This window comes from Hylaeus anthracinus, unplaced genomic scaffold (genome assembly GCF_026225885.1).
Source record: "Hylaeus anthracinus isolate JK02 unplaced genomic scaffold, UHH_iyHylAnth1.0_haploid 4, whole genome shotgun sequence".
Taxonomy (NCBI): Eukaryota; Metazoa; Arthropoda; class Insecta; order Hymenoptera; family Colletidae; genus Hylaeus; species Hylaeus anthracinus.
Genome location: NW_026535289.1, coordinates 4,470,343 through 4,490,535, shown reverse-complemented (window position 1 = coordinate 4,490,535; position 20,193 = coordinate 4,470,343). Strand labels below are relative to the sequence as shown.

Sequence of the window (20,193 nt, the reverse complement as noted above, 5' to 3'; positions counted from 1 at the left end):
ATATATATATTTAGGTTATGTATATAAAATGAACAAATCGAATAGAGTTGATTTACTTCTTCGTATTACATATTACACAATTATATATATATTTAGATTTATCAAAATTGTTTCAGTTTAAATTTTACTGTACATTTGGGATTCATTTCATAGCCAAGCAAATGGATATTTTAATTTATTCTACTGTCTGGTTCACAGATACTTGTTCCACGTACAGGTTTAATTATAATTCAGTTCTCATATTTAAACTGAGAAACGTAGAATGATGTCGAATGAGAAAGTATCCCTTTCTTAATTTATTAGCTAATTATGTTTGGACATTGCCATATTATTTACTAAAGAGAACTGAAAAATCGCGTTGGAAAAATAAATATCAAATTTGCGGAGACAACGAGTTTCCATGATTTTTTAAAAGCAAATTATCTCGATGGTTTTCATAACAGGAAAATTATTGCGCAACTCGTAAATGCTACGTCCAAATAAAAAGCCTCAAATTCTTTCTACGCGACAGGGGTATAACCATGAAACGAAACAAACAAAGCAGTAAAAAGCAGAGAAGTTGGACATACCATCGACGCAGCATCGCTCCATAAACTAGTCTAATTGGCTGCCGCTTTTAATTGACTTACGGTCGAACTAAAGAAACAGTGGATTCAGTTTCGCGGCCATTTTTCAGCGACTCCTCGTTTGGAAGTGTTCCAAGCACTTCCCCTTCATTCTCTTCCCCACGAAACTGCGTTGCGTTCTTACTGGAATGCATTATAGATTTTTCTTCCGTACAATTTTCTCCTTTTTCTGGGTGTATTCCAAACTGTTGCCAGAGATAATCGCCCTCTATTCCCGAGCATATTTCAGTATCCTCCTGGGCGGAACTTACACGTTTCTCGAGCCTGTCAGCAGCCATTTTCGTATGACCTTTGTCGTCAAACAAAGTTGCTACGCGATTTTCCTCCTCCTTTTTCTCTGCGGAGTCGCTTACGAGAAGTAATACAGATATCTTCGAAGCACACGCTTCCGCAGCGATCGTTCCTTCGTTCGAGGATCCGAAGTTCGATTTCGCTTCAGACTTATTACTTTCCTGGAGAATCGCAGCAGAGAAGTTCTCCAACGCTGAACTACTCAATCCCGTTTCTGGCCAGTCCTCGATTTCCATTTTTGAATCCGTCGAATGTACCCCCGACTTTTCGTCAGAATTACTCCTTTCAATTTCTAAATGCGCCACGAATTTATTCTGAGGGATATTTTCATCGTTGGAGGACGTAACAACCCTGTTTTCGCCGTCCCACGCGTTCTTTGCATATTCTCTGCTAGGTTCGTCCCAGCTTCTTCCCAATCCAAGTTGGTTGGATCTAAATTTTCCATCGAAATGTTCAGGTTGATAGAGATTTCTTGATGGCGGCATCGTGAGATTTTCTTTGATGGTCACATTGTTTAGTTGTTTCTGATCTGCGAGGAAGGACAGTATTTCGATAAATTATCAGACGTATCGCTAGGTTTTATTCATTCTTCGCATTCATATTCATTTCACTTCGTTCATATAGCGGGTGCAGAAAGTATTCGTACACCGATCAATTTCCAAAAAAAAAACTGTGTAAAATTGTAATTTATTAACTTATTTTTTATAAACAATGACATTCTACATATTCTCAGAAATTTCTGAAATAGATAGATTACAAAAAAGAAATAGCTATTTATGTAAGTTGCGAAATTAACAAGAAAAAAGCAATTAATCGATAGAAATGTTGAAGCAATAAGTATTTATTTTATGTTTTAGTAAAAATGTTGTTTTCTAATTGGTACTGAGCAATAAACTAATGTGTTTACGTTACAAACTCTGCTGTAAATGATTCGTCATAAGAATCGTCCAAATACTTATTGCTTCTATACTTTCACCCACTTTTCGCATCTTTTTGTTAATTTCACAACTTATATTAACTAGTAAATGTCGTTTGGATTATATTTATCTTAGAGACTTCCGAAAATATATAAAATATCAAGAGAAGAAGTTAAGAAATTACAATTTCACACAAAAGTTTTTTGGGAAATTGATCGGTATACCAATACATTCTACACCCACTGTACATGGTATGAATAAAATCTCTGACGTATACCGTGCATCTAGATATTCGAATTGGCCCTGACTTAATATTCTCAGAGGTCAGATCTGTACTTTAACCCATAAAATGTATTTTCATAAAACTAATGTTACTTACACGTAAAAATATTATTTTTTGTGAAAGAGACTTTAAATTCCTGGTAAGGCAAATAAAAATCAGTCACTATAATATACGTAATATATTATCATGATCAACAGTAAAATAACTTTTTCTGAACATATTGATCACTGAATCTAAATTTGACCTGGGGACAATCTCTCCAGCATTGATTTGTATACAGTTATAAAATCTTAAAATTCCGTTCCAAAAATGTGTTCCTATGTCGTGAATTTGATTGCATTCATTTGGAACGATGTTACTGTATATTGTATAATTTGTAAATAGAACCTTTGAGCCAAAGTTTAACCCAAATAATAAATAAAATATTAAAAATGAAAACACAAAAAGAATTAGGAATGAAAATGAGATAGATAACCCCCAATAGAACCGATACAATCAATTAAGTTCAATTATGTGACAGCCACGCCTGCGAATGAGTTTACTGGGTAAAATCGGTGTAATTACAGTCGTTCTCTACAGCAGTCCTCGCCAAAAATTGATTTCCTCCAGGGTGGTGATCCATGGGGAGTTTCCCCGAGTCAGGACGATCCCCCAACGTCGCCACAGATTCTGTCTTCGTCCCTTCCTGCGTCGAGGATCGGCAGGAAACGTTCAACGAGCTCGGAGACGCGTTCCACGTCAGAAGAAAAGTGAAACAATAGTAGATAAGAAGGAAAATCAAACTTCCCCGGTCTGGGAATTCCGACGTTTGCATAGTTTCAGGATCATGAGGGAGGCAGGATGATTCTTACGAGAATTTTCCATGTTTACTCGAGGAAGTTTCAGCGACACATTCGCTGCTCTATTTATTTTTTCTTTTTCAATGAAACACTGGTTTCACATTTTTGTTCCGACCCGATCGGGCGATATAGGTTATCGGAAAATCGTAAATTCGAGGAACGAGACGTCGATTCGCGGATGTTTCGGTCGGGTATTTATTTACTTTTATCCATTAGTTTGATAGAAAAGAGTTTCTGCGGAGTGAAGTAAACACAGAGGAAAATGAAGCAAAAAATAAATAGAAATATATTTGGGTGTGTAGATGAATTTATGCGTTAGGAGGATATTTGTTATTAACATTGATAGACGATTACACATACATTGACAGGTGGTTAAATACATCCAACATTGAATTTCACAGAACACTTAGAAGTTTACATTTTTAGAAAACTAATTTTGAAAGACATACCTATTATCTAGCGTGGCACTAATAGAGGTGGAATAGAGGTATGAGATGTTACTTAATAAAATAGCTGTACTTATAAACTTTTTGTAAAATAAAAGCAATGATTCTAGAAAAATCGCGAATTCTCCCTAAACCACTAAGGCATGCCATATTTGTCCAATGATCAACATATAAAAACCAACCATGCTGAAATACAATTTGAAGGACCTGTATAAGAACCTTGATACTCGCCACAAATAACCTGGAACGAGTACGAAGGAATGCTGTTTATTTAAAATTTAAGACCTTCGTCTATAAATACTTGTGTATCATCGTCAAGTACCCCGACTCGTTTATTAAAAAATCATGCATAGCCAATTGAACTTTAGCTTGAATTATTCCCTCCGCCTTCGATCATTTACATAAAGGCGCTTTCTACGCTGGAAACGCGCAGAAGAGGGAGAGAGAGATAGAGAGGAATGATTGGGGACGATGTAAAAATCAAATAAACGGTGCATGTAATTTTAAACAGTCGACCAACGGTCCAGCTGCAATTAAATCCTTGGTACGGTGCCACACTGTTTTTTCGACGAATATGAGAATAAATATTCAAACACATGCAAATCAAATCCGTCGCGCCGGAACGGACAACCCGTGACCTGACATTTCTAGCGGAAAGTGAAATTTCGTGTTGGTTGGGAGAGAAGGTTTATTCGAAGGGAACAGATTTCGTTAGTGAAATGTGTGTGAAAGGGAAGAAAGGGAAGAAGAAACGAAAAATGAAAACTTTAGAACTGTGAAAGTATGTACGCGTTGTCGATCGAATCTATTGAAATTCTTATAGGAGAAATTAGTTTAAATGTTTCGAATGTTCAAACAAGTTGATTTCAAAGTTGGTACGTGGAACTTACAATTAGTAAATAAATGCAAACGGTAGATGTGAATCTGAAAATGCAAAATCAGCTACAAAACAGAGTAGAAGATACTCGTCGAATTTCCAAAGACTATGTATAATGAATTTTCATGATTTTTCAATAAACAATACGTAAGACTTAAAGTACAAATTTTAATTTTCTTTTGTTCGATAGATGTTAGTACGAGAAACTTTACCGTAACAATTAGTGAATAGATATACATGGAATAGTAATAGAATAGTAAATCTACATTTGTAAAATCAGCTATAAAACAGGGTGGAAGAATACTTATCAAACTCACAAAGACTACGATGAATTTTTATTATTTTTTAATTGGAAATACATAAGACTCGAAATATCAAACTTCAACTTCTTTTTGTTCGATCAATGTAGACTTAGAAATACAATCAGGATTCACCGAGAAACTATTTTACTCTAGACAACAAACAAATGCAGATTATATTTCCAAGGCTACTCATTGTTAGCAGACCCAACCTTAGACGCTGGCAGGAATGCACATGAAGTAGTAAGTGGGTGGATCGAGATCTTGCGGGATAGCTGCTGCCACAGTATGACGTCAGGGACTCCTGAATAATAAGATACAACACTGTAACAATCAAATTCTTATGTAACCATTTGTTGACTACTTTTAGTCTGAATATTAATTTATTCATAGGCGTACAAATAATTAGCAAATAATTTATTCACTCATTAAGGAATTATTCATAATTCATTCGTTAGGAATTAATTCATTCATAGGCGTAGAAATAACAAGGAAATCATTTCTTCCTTGAAGGCTATAATGAAATTCAAACAACAAATGGTTCAAATTAATGTCACGAAGGTTTCAGCCTGAATCAGGAAATGAAGATACTTATCTCGCTCCTAAAAGTTCAACTATCACCCGAATGTTTTTCTAGTCGACTTCGTAATGCTCAACACCTGATGCCAATCACCCTTTCGCACTGTCTCAGTACGAATTTTGGTTTTCCATACTTCCCGAAACTGTTGATGCAACCCGACAATATCCTGAAATAAAAACGAAAAATTCACGCATCTAGAGAGACTATCGCAGAGTGATTGGCATCGAGATACACAGCGTTACAATTCCGCCCATAAAAATGTAAACAGCTCTAGATCCAACCCCCGACACATCAAGCATTCAAGTCGAGCACAATGGAGACGCGATTCACGCTATTTATTTCTCAATGACGACCGTTCGCAATGAAATAGTGGCCACGAGTGCTGCTTTTGTATCACCGGTGCTCGAAGTGATATCGAGTATCGCATCCTTTAATCCCCGCGCATCAGGTTATACGTGACGTTGACGATTCGAGGACGCTCTTCAACGTCAAACGCATGCCCCCGCAGGCAGGACTCTTTAATGAAGTGTCCTGCCGCGTCGAGGATCTCCGTTGCATATCGTTTGCCTGTTACCAGGAAACGCAGTTACACTCGCCGTATTTCTAGCCCGCAAGCACGTCGAATGCTTTTAACTAGGTTGGACGGTTCACCGTAACTCAACCGCGCCTCGAGGTTTGCTCATCTCTGAGCGCGGTCGTAAGTCACACCCTTTAATGTGACGTTCATCCGCGCGATCCCCCATAAATAAGTCTCGTTCCCGACGATCTCGTGCACGCCGTGATCTCGAAGAGTCCGTAACGCGTCGATAAATCTGGCTGGGATCTACAATAACGATGCCTCGAATTAGGATCGCTGGGTAAATAGCGTGTCGAACCTTTTTCCATTCCACGACGCTGCCACGTGAAGCACTTGGGAAGAGTTACGTTGAGCTACGGTTGATCAAATTATTAGAGGCATTAGGGGGAGTGGGTTTTCTTGTTTGGAGCAAGCAGTACCAGTTTTGCCTCTGATTCGAATCTTTTCGGGGCTAAATATAGAACATTTATTAGTGGGGTCCCTCGTGAAAAATATAACTTTTAACATAAAATTTTTGGCGTACAATTTTTTAATGACAATATTGCACATGTCAGAGATACTGGAATGAAGGTTTTCTTATTGTAAAGAAGCAGTATCAGTATTGGGTAAAATGTACGCCTATCATTAAAATTTTTGATGGCATATAAAATAGGTATTTAATAGTAGTGTATCGTATGAAAAATATAATATTGATTTGATTTTTGACAATGCAATTGCCGAATGTATTGCACGTCTTAGACACTGAGGAACGAAGGTTTTCTTGTTACAAGGAAGAAATTTTGGCATCGCATACAATATATGTCTCTAATTAAAATTAGAAAGTTGGCAGCACTATATATAAAATTATTACTCAATAGGATGCTACATGAAAAATTCTATTTTTGGCATTTAATGTTTCAGCATGAAATTTCCTCGTAATGTTTTTGAGGCATTTTTTACTTAAATATAACTTTAGTATTTTTGTCTTATAAAAGTAACATTTTTTTGTTGAGACACCCTAATAATCTTGTAACAAGCTTAGATAATTTTCGTTATTTAGTAAGTCTCATAAAATCTCTACATTATACAGTCAGTCGCATAAATATTCATACCCTCCATGATTTGATGTTTAATGTGAAATAAATATTTCATTCTTAATATATACATGTGTAAAGTTTATTCATGTACATATTTTTAATGAAACGTTTATTTAGGAACAATCAATCAGGACAAATTCGAAGATTTGAATAAAGAATCAAGATGTAAGTGTAGGTCTTATGTAGTATGTAAAAGTATGTCTTATTTTCTAAATGATATAATATGTATACTATTAGTGATATTTTATACAGTCAGTACATAAGTATTTCTACCTCCTATGTATACTGAAGAAATTAGTCTAGGTTCAATATTCCCAAATAAATTTTTCATTATAAATGTATACATGTGTACAGTTTGTTCATCTACACATTTAGAATGAAATATTCATTAAAAACATCAAACCTATCATTTAATTTGGACAAATGTCTTCAATAGGCATAAAGGGTACGAATGCTTATGAGACTGACTGTATATAATATATTACATCTAGTACAAAATGAAATAGAGACTGCTGCTTCTTTGACACCCACTTTAAATAATTTGTTATCATAAGACCGACAGCGTTCCTTTGTACTTTAAACGACTGCCTTTGGGGCTTAATTTCCCGACATCCTTCTACTTCAATATCATTACGGCCCACACAACTTCTAAGCTCTTACCCTATATCTTATGCTTATAAACTTCCCCGTTGTGACTCTTCGTCAAGGGAAAGCATAATTGTTTCGAACTAACCGACAAACGTTGTTACAGATAAAACGTAACTAAGCGATGATAACCGCCGGGTCGGTACACGCAAAAAGCGAATAAATCACTTGCTGGGAACAGTAAAAACTCGCGGCTAGCTGGAACAAGGAAACAGATAGGCGGCCATGTGTTAGAAGTTCGAGACAAAATGAAATTGGTAAACCTGAGGAATCGAAGCACCATAAAACATCTGCATCGTATAAATCAGTTCACGGTGATTTCTTACCGTGAAAAAAGAAGTGGAATGGCCACAATTGAACATACGGACTGAAATGTTACAACTGAAAGACTACGATTTAAATATACGCACTGAAAGCATTCGCAAAATTACACAAAATTTAATGACTTGATGCATTTTGTGTTGACTCAACTCTAGTATGCAAGACATAAAAAAGAATATATTTTATCTCGAGGATTATAGCAATTCATTATATGCAATGTGGTATTGCCTAAGTTGTATTTCTAATTTAAGATTTGAATGATCTTGGTGGCTGAGCAAATATACTGTTTAATCTTTGAAATAGTATAGAGTCGAAAATGTTGCGAATGTCGAACATGAAAGCAGCTCGTTGTCAGTTGTGGCATGAAGATATTCTTCGACAGTTGGAATACAGGAGCTAATACAAATAGAAAATAGAATGAAAAAAAGGAAGCCTGCAAGCAGAAAATCTAGCAACACATCCTTTTATCAGACAGTTGGTTGATACAGGTAACCGGTCAATTGTGCAGCAAGATAACGACTCAAAGGGTTCATATGCATTCCCCTGCAAGAGGAAACAGATGAGATCCTAAGAAATACTTCATCGGTACTGACACTTGACTCGAACCCAAACTGAGCATTTTAGAAAAAAATGCATCATCGAGTACACTGCCTAACATCGAAAGGACACCTTTGGCAATTTCTACAAGCAGTATGGAACAGAGATAAAATTAGAGAAATTAAGAATAATTAAAACTGTCATTGGATCGCTAAATAGGTCAGCTTAAATCAATAGTTTAATAATTTAAAAAAATAATTATACAAAATGTAGAATACATCACTCCTTATTTAGACGAATAAAGCTTCCTAGATCACCTCGAAGACGCTCGTTTTTCCTCTAAAAGATCCCGCGACTCCCCCGCTTCACCCATTTGATTCGAAACTTTCGGTAGCATTTAAATCACGAGGATCATCTCGAGAACTGCTTGGCGAGCAAAGGACACCGCTACCAGCCAGACAACCACGGAGAGAAATGTTTCCCATGCGACGGCATTCCCTCGGAATCGTTCCCCGAAAACTTCCACGAAACGAAGGAACGTGAGACTCGAGAGCTCCGGAGGAGCAGCACAGCCGGCGTATTACCCGATGCGAGCGGTTCAGCCTCTTAGGAACACTTAGCGAGGCGTATGAAAAATTTCATGCATACAAATGCACGAGTAAAATCGACCAGCGCTAGATACACGCTTCGGCGCGGAATTAAAACAGGAGGGCGAAGCGTTAAGCGGGATAGAGGAGCTCGCGCGCGCGAAAAAAGGGGTAGACATAGCGCGAGGCTACGGAATTCCATTAAACCGAAACAGTATTGGCCTGATTACGAGAGCAAACATCATTTCTGTCTTCCAGGCGGCGCCGAGACAGACGCGGTTCAAGCGATCCTGGCCAGATACCTTCAGAGGCGTCTTCAGGGCTCGCAGCTGTCGACGCCGCCGCCGCCAGCGGTCCTCTTCAGTAGCAATAACCAAGCGAGAGCGAGGCAGGCTGCACAGAGGACGTCCAGCAGCAATGCCCTGCCCAGGAACGTCAGCGAGAAAGAGAGGAGGGAACATGCCGAGGATTACGAAGATTACGAGGACGACCTCGAGGGCTTCGAGGACAGCGAGAGGAGCAGGACCAGATTCGATCTGTTCGCTGGTAAATGCGCGGTTCACCTTCAAAGCGGTCGTATTTTTAAGCTCTATCTGCTGGTTTTTGGGCTACCGGCCTTCTTGGGAACTGCGTCACGCGGTCGCGAATGTGTTGAGACCACGAATTACTTAAAACCCATTACCGGTTACTAACACGATTAACTCTCCTCCTTGTTCTTCTTTTAACTGACATAGAAAGCACGCGAAAAGCACAGGGAAAATTTAATTCAGCCACAGAAGGTCGACTGTTATTCAAGAAAACACTGAGAAGCACGGGTCGTTGGGATTGAATAATCCCGAAAAGGGGTGAGAAAGAAACAATAGCGCGGTATTTAGGACCGCACGACCGTAGCTAAGAGTTAAGCCAACATGTAGATAATTCACCGCAATCAGCCGGTGAAGTACAGTTCCCGAGTAACCTACAAGGTTTAACGTAATCCAGCATATTATGCCGTACGTTTCTCTTCTCGCCTTTTCTCGTGGAAACTGTGATCGTGGATGTCACCCGTGAACCCTCGGTTAACCCTGCGCGAACCAAACTTCGTCCCCAACGTGTGCGCAATTACTTGTCCTCGAGTATCGCGGTTAATCCTGACGTCTTGTTACTTAACGTCTTCAGGTTCTGTTTACATTGCCATGTACATGTACTTTAAAATTATTTTTTCATTAATGACATGCAGGTTTCGATATTTTAGTAGAGTAAGATATTGTTTTGAGATATTCTCATAACGCGGAACGTCGAATAAACCACATTCAAGAGATTGATTTAAATTGATTGAATGGTTAGAAAAACTCAAACGCACACAAACTATCTTATTAAACAAAAATAAAAATGAAAATTTGATTTTTTACTTATAACGATATTATATTCGATTCAGTTATATACAAAACAATCATACGTATTCTTTAAACAATACTTTAGTTTATGGTCTAAAAAGTCTCAATTCACATTGCTAGATGTGTCACACTAAAAATAACTCAATGAAATTCACGAATACCGACTGATTTCTTTATCCAATCACGTTCATCGAACTCCAAATAAATTGTAATTGTAAAAAGATACATTTTTTTTTACACCAAAAAATTAATTCAAGCCCGAGCGAGTTCCGCAGCCGTGCCGGTTGGGCGTAAAACGCGAAATAGACGAATGACCGAGCTGACTCGTGTAACAGTGGCGAACAGATAATCAAATAAAACTTGGAACAATCGAACCAATCGAAGATAACGTGCGGATATCGCGACATTTATGTCGGGATACTCGTTCGAGACCATACTCGTTACGAACGCCGAATAACGCGGGTCGTTGCCGAGCTGACGACCGCTCTCGTCGAAACGACTATAGAATTATTGTGGTCGTTCAGGTACGCAGTCGGAAATATCACAGACACGGTTCGAAGCGAACGACCCAAATTTCACTATGAGATTGCGAGAACAGGATTGAAATTGTTCGGTGTTTCCAATTCCAAAAACATTTTTGTTGATGCGTGTTGTTGGCTGCTTTAAAATTTGCTGTCTAAGGGATGTACAATGTAACATAATTAATGATCTGATCTTTTTTTTTTACTCTGTCTGAATTGTAATGTTCTGCTCCAAGAAGATGGCCTGTTTTACAATTGTAAACTGAAGGGTTGTTTCACCTGACCGATCTTAAAAATATTATATATTATACGGTCTGAGAGTATATCTCTTATCCTCTCCTGGTTATAGTTTTAAAACAGTGACCCATTTTTGAGTGCTTTCGGAGATCATCTTCTTGGAGAAGATAATATTTTTACAATTTCCAAGGGAAAAAATTGAAGCAGGGATAATTAGTATGGTAGAAAATGGAAAGTTGACAGATCGCTCAACCTAAGAAATATAAGAAAATTTGAGGGTAGCCTTTATCCCCAAATTTATTGTAAAGATTCTATTTTGAAACGAGCAAGTAGTGTAATACTCTACAAAATCCGTCACTCATCTAAAATTGCAAGGACCCATTCTGTTTCGCTATAAGCTTCAAACAGCTTCTTCAGAATTACCAAGCTAAAACGGTCCTCCTGCCAGGAATTTAAAAAGAATAACACACTTTTGAACGTCGCCAGAGGTGATCTCTTCGAGCCGAAACTCGTCATCCCCTAGCAGGACGAAATTACCTACCTGGCGAGGTGTAACGCGATAACAAGGGTGTAGAGAAGCGTGCATTGACGTCCCGATGATGCCAACGCGTTTCGAGCCTCTGTTTCGTGAGCTGAAGCGTTTCTCGGCCATGTTGAATCGTTCGACGTCGAGAGCACGGGGCGCCGTATTGGCTGCACGCTTCACATCCTGCATGTCGTTCCGCCGCTGAGAACGCGTTCGCCCGTCACAAATGCTGCTTTCGGCCCCGCTCGTTCACGGCTTCCTGTGCATTTCTCCATCGAACAAGACGGATTTACGTCGTACCGCTTCATCCGCGCTCGCTGACTCGCGGGGATCTCCGATTGCGCCATATAATCGAGCCATCCGCCTCGCTTCCGTCTTTGGCGAGGTGAATGGGAACCGAAGAACGCCAGGTCAACGATCACGGATACTGGCTTTGACTGACAGACAAATGGTACTTGGATGTGCGCGTCTCATTCGATAATCGCGTTGTTCCAGGTAAATCTCGAAGACGTTGGCTTTTAAAGGTGAACTTAGTAGGTTGAATTGGGTTTAACTTGTTAACTGCGGAATTTACAGTGAGTGTAGAATGTATTCGTGCACCGATCAATTTCCCCTCAAAATTTGGGGGAAATTGTAGTTTCTTAACTTCTTTTTTTTATAATCAATGATATTTTACATATTCTCAGAAATCTCTAAGATAGATATAGTCCAAACAACATTACTAGTTAATATGATTTGTGAAAGTAACAAAAAATGTGAAAAGTGGGTAAAAATATAGAAGCAATGAGTATTTGTACGATACTTATGACGAACCATTTACAGTAGAGTTGGTAACGTAAACACATAAATTTATTGCTCCGTACGAATTAGAAAACATCAAATTTCCAGTAAAGTACTTTTAAAAAAGGTTCTAATAGAGGAATGGAAAAAGATCCCACTTCGAATAACTAATAATTTACTTAATTTAATGCTTAGAAAAGTTACTATAATTATAAAATCAAAAGGAAATCCCACGAAGGAAGTATTATATACTTGTAAATTAATGTAAATTTCTTTTTTTTTTTTAATGAAGTTTTAAAAATTAAACAGTTGTGCCAATACTTATTGCTTCGATATTTCTATCGATTAAGGTGGTATTATCGTCCAGAAGTTTGTTTTTTCAGTAATTTTTAGGAATTAATTTTGCGAAAGCTATCAAACCTACAATACCAGGGTTTTTGATGCATAATACAACAGGTTTCAACTAACAACACAAATTTTTATGAAAATCTATACAAATTATGCGCTGTTATGCAGGTTGTGGCGTAAGACGCCCGTTCAATCGGGCGCACAGGCTGTGGCGGTTCTAGTCGTCTGAGACAAAAAACAAATTTTTTTTTCAATCTATATAAATGTGATCTATATCGTCTGTACTAGAAGTAGGTGAGTACTAAATTTTTTATCGGAATCGCAGTTGTTTGAAAATTAAGGTTTAATTTTCCCGGAAAATTGTCAACTAAAACATGAGAGCAGGGCTAAAATATTCAAGCTACAGGTATAATTCTAGTTCAGACCATAGGTGATGGTGCCTTCGAAATGTGTGTAAAACCAGAAGTCAGTAGGTCCATAGTTTTTGAGAAAAACGTGCGCCCGACTTGAAAAATGTCGTTTCGAGAAAAACGCATTTAAAGTTTGCTATACATTTAGCACTAATACTGGTGAATAATCTTTAAGCCTCTGTAACTATGAGAGCTTTACATATTTCAAATTAATATTTTAGAGGCACTTTCTCAAAACCCCAAATGATAAGAAAATGCAAAAAAAAATCGAATTTTTGAAGTTTCTAGACGATAATACCCCCTTAATTGTTTTTTTCTTGTTAATTTCGCAACTTACATAAATAGCTATTTTTTTTTTTGTAATCCATCTATTCTAGAGATTTCCGAGAATATATAGAATGTCATTGTTTATAAAAAATAAGTTAATAAATTATAATTTCACTTAGTTTTTTTGGAAATTGATCGGTGTACGAATACATTCTACACCCACTGTAGTTGTAAAAGATTTCCACAGAGTGCGGACTTAAAATCAAGCAATGACGAGTATACACGAAGAACGAAGAGTAAATGATTCCGTTACAAATTTTATGAAAAACGAGGAAGGTTTACATTTTAATTTAACATAAATATTAACAATTCGTTTCTGCATACGTTATTCTTACTAAAAGTTTGAAAATTTTCAAAAAATAATAAAATACATAAAGAAGAGAAATTGAAGAAAGAAAATAATTTAAAAAATTTCAATTTATTTAAATGTGATATTTTTCGGTACCACACAAAGTATCACTTCGCAGGTCGTACACCAATATCTTGACTCCTTATGTTTTCCATTCTTTTTCAATAGTTTTTCCGTAAATCAACGCTCGCCGTCTAAGGCGTGTATTACGAATGTATTGATTCAACTTTGATTCAATTCTGCCAAGTTGAATAAAAATTCCAAAAGTGTTACGAAATTTTATTTCACTCTATTTTAATCTAATTTTGTTATCTTTGTTTTTTGGAGTTGGGTGAGTTAACAACTATACTAAGGATATGTCTGAAATACTGATCTGGTTATTAGTCTCTTCAATAATAAAGTTAAGTTCAAAATGTAGGCAATACTTCCGATTACTCAAGTTTAAATTAAGGAATGTTAGCAAGTCTAAAATTCAAAAATAATAACTAAATCATTACCAAGAACACAGTGATCAGCAAAACTTTTTCATTCGATTCATATTTATGGATGGAAAACAATTGTCAAGAGGGATTGTTTCGCCCCATGTGTTATCTAAAATAGCCAAATGGCGTCATCCGTAAATCACAAGCTTTCGATTCAATATATTTAACAGCAACAAGCATTTGCTTCGGAAAACGGGCGATTGCATCGACGAACATTCGATGGAAAATTAAACGTGATCCGATCGTTGTAATGGATCGACAGGAATTTAGGGGGATGGGAAGGGTGGGAGGAGGAGGGGGGGGGGGGAGAGCGAGAGAAAAAAGCAGGGATCAAGAGACACGGATTGATATGTACGCGCGCGTGATCTGCACCCTATCATTTTTGTTGTTGTTATTTTTTTTCATTAACGAATCCATAGTGCTTTTCCAGTATCAGTCATTCCCTCCTCGCCCCCACCTCTTTGTCTGTGCTCGACGATTTAAACTCCGTGAATTCGATATTCCAACCGGACCCTGTAGTGGTTTTAATTGAGCGCAAGGGATTTCGATATTCGTCCGATGCAATATGCAATCGAGCGACCTATCCAATCAAATCCTCGTGTACCGTAGATTGCGCCCGGATGCAATGACAGCAGCACCCCCTTCTACTCCCTCCTGCACGACTTGTTGATAAGTTTTATTTGTTGCTCGACGTCGCCCCCCGCTCCTTCTTCGTTCCCTGACTTCTCCCGCTGGTACCATTCGATGTTCATCCAATTAAATGTTCGCGGACCGTTCCCTCGTAAACTATTACCCCGTGATTTTTCTTCCAACTTTTTTGGGCGCCCCCCCCCCCCCCCGTCTCCTGGTAAATTGTTTAATCTCGTCCCGCTTGTTGATACACGTATATTGAAAGCAAATAGGTGTTCGATACCGAAACACCCGAGAGGATTCGTTGGCGCATACATTACGCGTGTTTAGTCTGTGGGGAAAAATCACTATCGATTCGCAGGCAAAAAATATTGATGGACGTTTAGAATTCGCGTTTAGTGAGTTATGGTACAGTGCTGCTCGCGAATTAGGGGCGACGTTTAGATCTCGTTGAAATGGAAGATTATTGTGTGGATGTAGAAGCATTTGTTTTGGGAGATGTTTTAGATAAATGTGGTATTTAATATAAAATCATGGATCTGGTGTCTGAATTAATAAATTGACGTAGGTGAAAAATGATCAGTTCAAGAAGAAATGTTATTAATGATATTTTAAGAAATATGTTGAATTTTAACCAACGAATTATTTCTATATTTTTCTTGGTGGATTTCTTAATATTTGTATACATATATGTGGAGATGAACTAAAGAATATTCGAATTAATAATAGAATTGCTTGCAAGATCTACAAAGTGTATCATTTGGAAATATTAGAAAGAAAATATACCATTGCTTGATTTATTTTATACTATGTAAAGAATTCCATAGTTTCCTCCCTTTTAACCAATAATAATCAATCTATGTAAAGCACAATTCACTCGCATGGTGTTCTATATCAACCCTTAAAATTACAAAAATAATATAATATACTACGATTACTATAAAATATTTTACAACACTTTAGATTATTTTAAAAACCTCACGTATCGATCTCAGGTCTGAAGCCCATGACAAACCCCAAAAGTAGCTTTTTATTGTGCTTCGATTGTCTGTTCACGACCTTACTGTCGCGAAATTTCAATATCACCGATCGATGGCATCGCAGCGATTCCTTGGGTCTTGGTAACCAAAGACTCATCATTTTTCCGTTTGAACCGTGCCCGTGCGCAAATATTTCGCTCCCCTGGCTCGACCAAAGAAAGTGTGTCAAATGTGTTTGCAGTATTTCGTTCTCCATCGCTCGAAAGTTTTCTTTGGCCCGCGGCTGGTTGGAAATTAACAGATATGCGGCTGTGTTTGCAGAGATTCGAGCAGGGAAAAGTTGCGAAGAAAAGTGCGGACCCGGCATGAACTCTCAAAGGTCGTTTAACCTGCACGTCTGCTACGTAATTGGAAGATGGTTTGTTTCTTCCAGGGTACTGCAGTTTATCTGTCTCGTGTTATGAGGAGCGAGAGCAAACTCTAGATCCCGTCGCACGTACTGCTGACTATAGTGTCTATAGACTATTCATTTCAGAAAAGAAGTATAGAAAAACTAGCTGGTTACTGTTGCTCGCTCGATTAATATTTATTTCTATTCATGTTTATTTTGTGTACGACCCCACACAAGGAACTTCCCGATTTCCGATTACAGCGCCATCTATCGCGAATAAAAAAAATGTTTGAAACTAGTGTTTTGAAAAGGTCTCATAGCCAGCTTTCACACAGTGCATGATAAAAAATGAGGTGTTCCATTAAAAAAATCATGTTGACCTTCATGTGACTTTGAAGGTCAAACGGACACGATCGTTGAATAGAATTTTTGAAACCCTAAAACATTTCTCTAAACCATGTTCCTCACAAATGTTCCATTTTGGAAATATTTAACTGTTTCCATACTTTTGGAGCACCCTGTATGTACATATACATGTATTATATATACATAAATATAATAATCATAATATATATCTATTTCCGTTTAGTTATTCGCTCATAAATTTATATTCTCTCATCTAGATTACGTTATTGAGTTAAGTTTTCTTAAAAAAACTAAAAAACTACTGGATCGAATTAGAAAAAAATCTAATCAGCTCTAAGTTAGATTGATACACATCAATTACATCATCGATCATTTTGATCTCGCTATTAGTTTTTTTAGGAAACGTTAACGAAAAATTTGTTTACATACGTACATACGTGCGCGCACGCACACGCGCGCGCGAACAATTTGTTAACATTAGGCTTAAATTACTTCAATGACCTTGAAACATGGAGATCTGCTAAAAAATCGATTTTTCATTTTAGTAGCAAATACAATAACTTACCTATAAATCGGGAAGTTAAAAATACAAGATTGAACAACGAATATTTTAACGTGCTCGTTAACCCTGTCAGATCTGAATTATTTTTTTCTCGTCCTAATGTAATTTAATTTTTACTTATTACTTTTTACTTTTACTTATACTTTTTAATTAAAATTTTAATTTTAATTTTAGAGTGAACATTGACTAAAATTAGTATGGATAGAATAAAAAAAGGTACTTATAGTGTAATTTTTTAGGAAAGCTGGTCTTTCTTCGTGTGAACAAATAAGGACATTCGCCCTCCACGGTACCGTACCATGTTTCATTGGAGTCATTATCAGACATTTTAATGAAGCCACGAGCACGTCTATATGCATACTAATAAGTTATCGATATCTTATCGGTAATCGTTAACAACGTCTCTAGAATAGCTTGTTGCGCAAACACATTGAAAATAGATTCTGTCGTCTAATGCGACACTGGTGCTATTCATTCCATTATCGTATCGAGCTAATTGCTTCTACGTCGGCGTTTCAACGGAAATTGCGTATTTATAAAATGACATTTCGCTCTTTATTAGTGAAAAGTTAATACACTGCATAATGGGGCGCGAAATTGACGTGCGAAACGCATTTTGCATGAATGACTGCGTAACTTGTTAGCTGTTGCTGTCCACGGTGAGCTTCATCGCGAGTGACAAGCAGAATGTGGCACGTTTTCATTTTAATATTTCATATTTCATTGTCGTCCCCGGTACGCGGCATTATTCGGGGAACTGGGTCGGCGGTATAGATTTTTCCTTTAACGGCTAAGTGGAAATAAAAGAAATTACGTAACGCAATCTATCTCCTGACCATATTTTCGATGTATGGAACGATGCACTCGCACAGTGTAACCGCAATTGTTTTCGCGAAACCGTACGATCCTACCCCTTTTGCAACTGGATCCCTCTATGCATAAAGGTATACAGATGAAAACAGCGTTTCACGTTACACGTCAAAATATTGTTTTACCGACCCCTTAGGGTTCAAACATTCAAATAAAAATATCGAAATTGTATCGGACTATTTTCACGAACACACACTCCGTAATGTATGGAATAAATCACACGTACGTAGTTAATACAAAAATTCGTAGCAATCGTAGGATGGTTATCTCAGTATAATAAATGAAAACAGTATTTTATAAAGGGTTATTAGAAGTGGCTTCAGGATTTTGTTTATTCATAACTAGGCTACAGAAGTTCGTGCATTTATGTCAACTGGAAATATGGAGAAATATATGGTGATGAGGACAAATTAAAAAAACACATAAAATATCGACAGTAAGTCACTTCTTATAAAACTATGAATTTTAACAAACATCATTTTCATTTCAAATGAAAAAGCCATTTATGTTTGATTAAAAAACAAAATCTTAATGTCTTAATACGAAAATTCTTTACTACATCAAGGTGAAAGGACAACGTTCAGCTAATAAAGTATTTAATAATAAAACTTTAGTGTTGTATATAATGACATATTTTCGAATAGATAGTCTAAGGTTCTCATGGCTGTAAAAAGAATATATTTTCGTGGATGTGGGATTCGTTGGAGGTATATCTGTAGCAGGGAAATGATAAAAATAGAGATTTGATTAAATCCCTAAGGTAGATGATCAATTCCGGGAGATGTTAAAATAACAACTCTGTGAGGTGATTTCCCTAAAGAAAGTAAGTGATTTGATCAAATCCCTTAACTGTTTTAGTGAAAAGATGGGATAATATTGTTTAGATATTAAAAGTATTAATTTAATAAATCATGCCTTATTAAGTGCAGAGTAGGTAATACAACAATAGTCGCAGAAACATAAATTATTTATTCGAAACTAATTAGCAAAAGAAATAGGTACTTAAGTTGATATTTTAAAACACAAAAAGGATATTTTTAATGAAATTTTAAGCATTTTTAGTGAATGTAGTTAATAAATAAATACGTTAATTCATTTTTATTAAACCACGCGTGAGATTGCAGGAAAATTATCCTTATGTGGGGGTCAAGGATTTAAGAAGTGTTCCTGTGAACAATCCAAAATACAATGTAGAACAAAAAGATGTGCCTGTAAAAAAAGTAACGTTCTTTGTAACTCGAGATGCCACAAATCGACAACGTGTTTTAATAAAAATGAATGAACATTATTATTTATTAATTACATTCCCTAAAAATATTCTTTTTGTTTTTTAAAATATCAGCTTTTAAAATATCACCAAGTACCTATTTATTTTGCTAATTAGTCTCGAATAAATAATTTACTATGAGTAATAATTTCTATGAGTATTGTTGTATTACCTATTCTACTTTTAATAACGCATGATTTACTAAATAAATACTTTCAATATCTAAACAATATTATTTCACCTTTACACTAAAACTGTTAAAAGATTTGATCAAATCACTTACTTTCTTTAGGGAAATGACCTTACGGAGTTGTTATTTTAACATCTCTCGTGAATTGATCATCTACCTTAGGGATTTGATCAAATCTTCATTTTTACCATTTTCCTGCGACATATCGACTGAATTGGATGGATTGGTCGAATCACCTTCGACCATGCACAGGAAACGCGGACGCCGAATGCGGCCTAATCGCATAAAACAATGATGAAATTTCAAATAGATCCGATATCCGCTCATCAGCTGTCAGCTGGCTGACCCCACCATATCGTTCCGTCGTTTCCTCGACAGTTGACAGGCATTAATAATTGTCCATCCACGCGCGTCGATGCACATTCATATTCGGTTCAGGTGAGTAATGGTCATTTTCTGTTGTTCCATGCTCGTTTGGAACGTAATCGGATCGACAACTTATTGCGAAATGTTTAAATGTTTTGGCAGACAGTGAACCAATTAAGGACCGTGTGAAAAATGTCGCGTTCGACGCGCGAACTGCTCGAAATGAATTAAATTAAATGCTGAGCGTAAATAAAACATAAAAACGCGCGAGAAGGGAATATCATAAATACCTGCAGAATCCCTGTTATTGATAA

General features: G+C 36.9%; 2 protein-coding genes across 3 annotated transcripts in view; one reads left to right on the top strand and one right to left on the bottom strand.

Moving 5' to 3' along the window:
* Positions 1-20,193, bottom strand: part of LOC128894563 (dipeptidase 1-like) — a 756,062-nt gene that overhangs the window by 403,988 nt on the left and 331,881 nt on the right. The window lies entirely within an intron of this gene.
* The window catches only part of LOC128894572 (low affinity immunoglobulin epsilon Fc receptor-like), a 192,614-nt gene that overhangs the window by 101,070 nt on the left and 71,351 nt on the right, over positions 1-20,193 (top strand). The window contains exon 4 of the mRNA XM_054156407.1: positions 9,160-9,447. Coding sequence (XP_054012382.1) covers positions 9,160-9,447 — 288 coding nt within the window. The remainder of the gene's footprint in view (positions 1-9,159; positions 9,448-20,193) is intronic.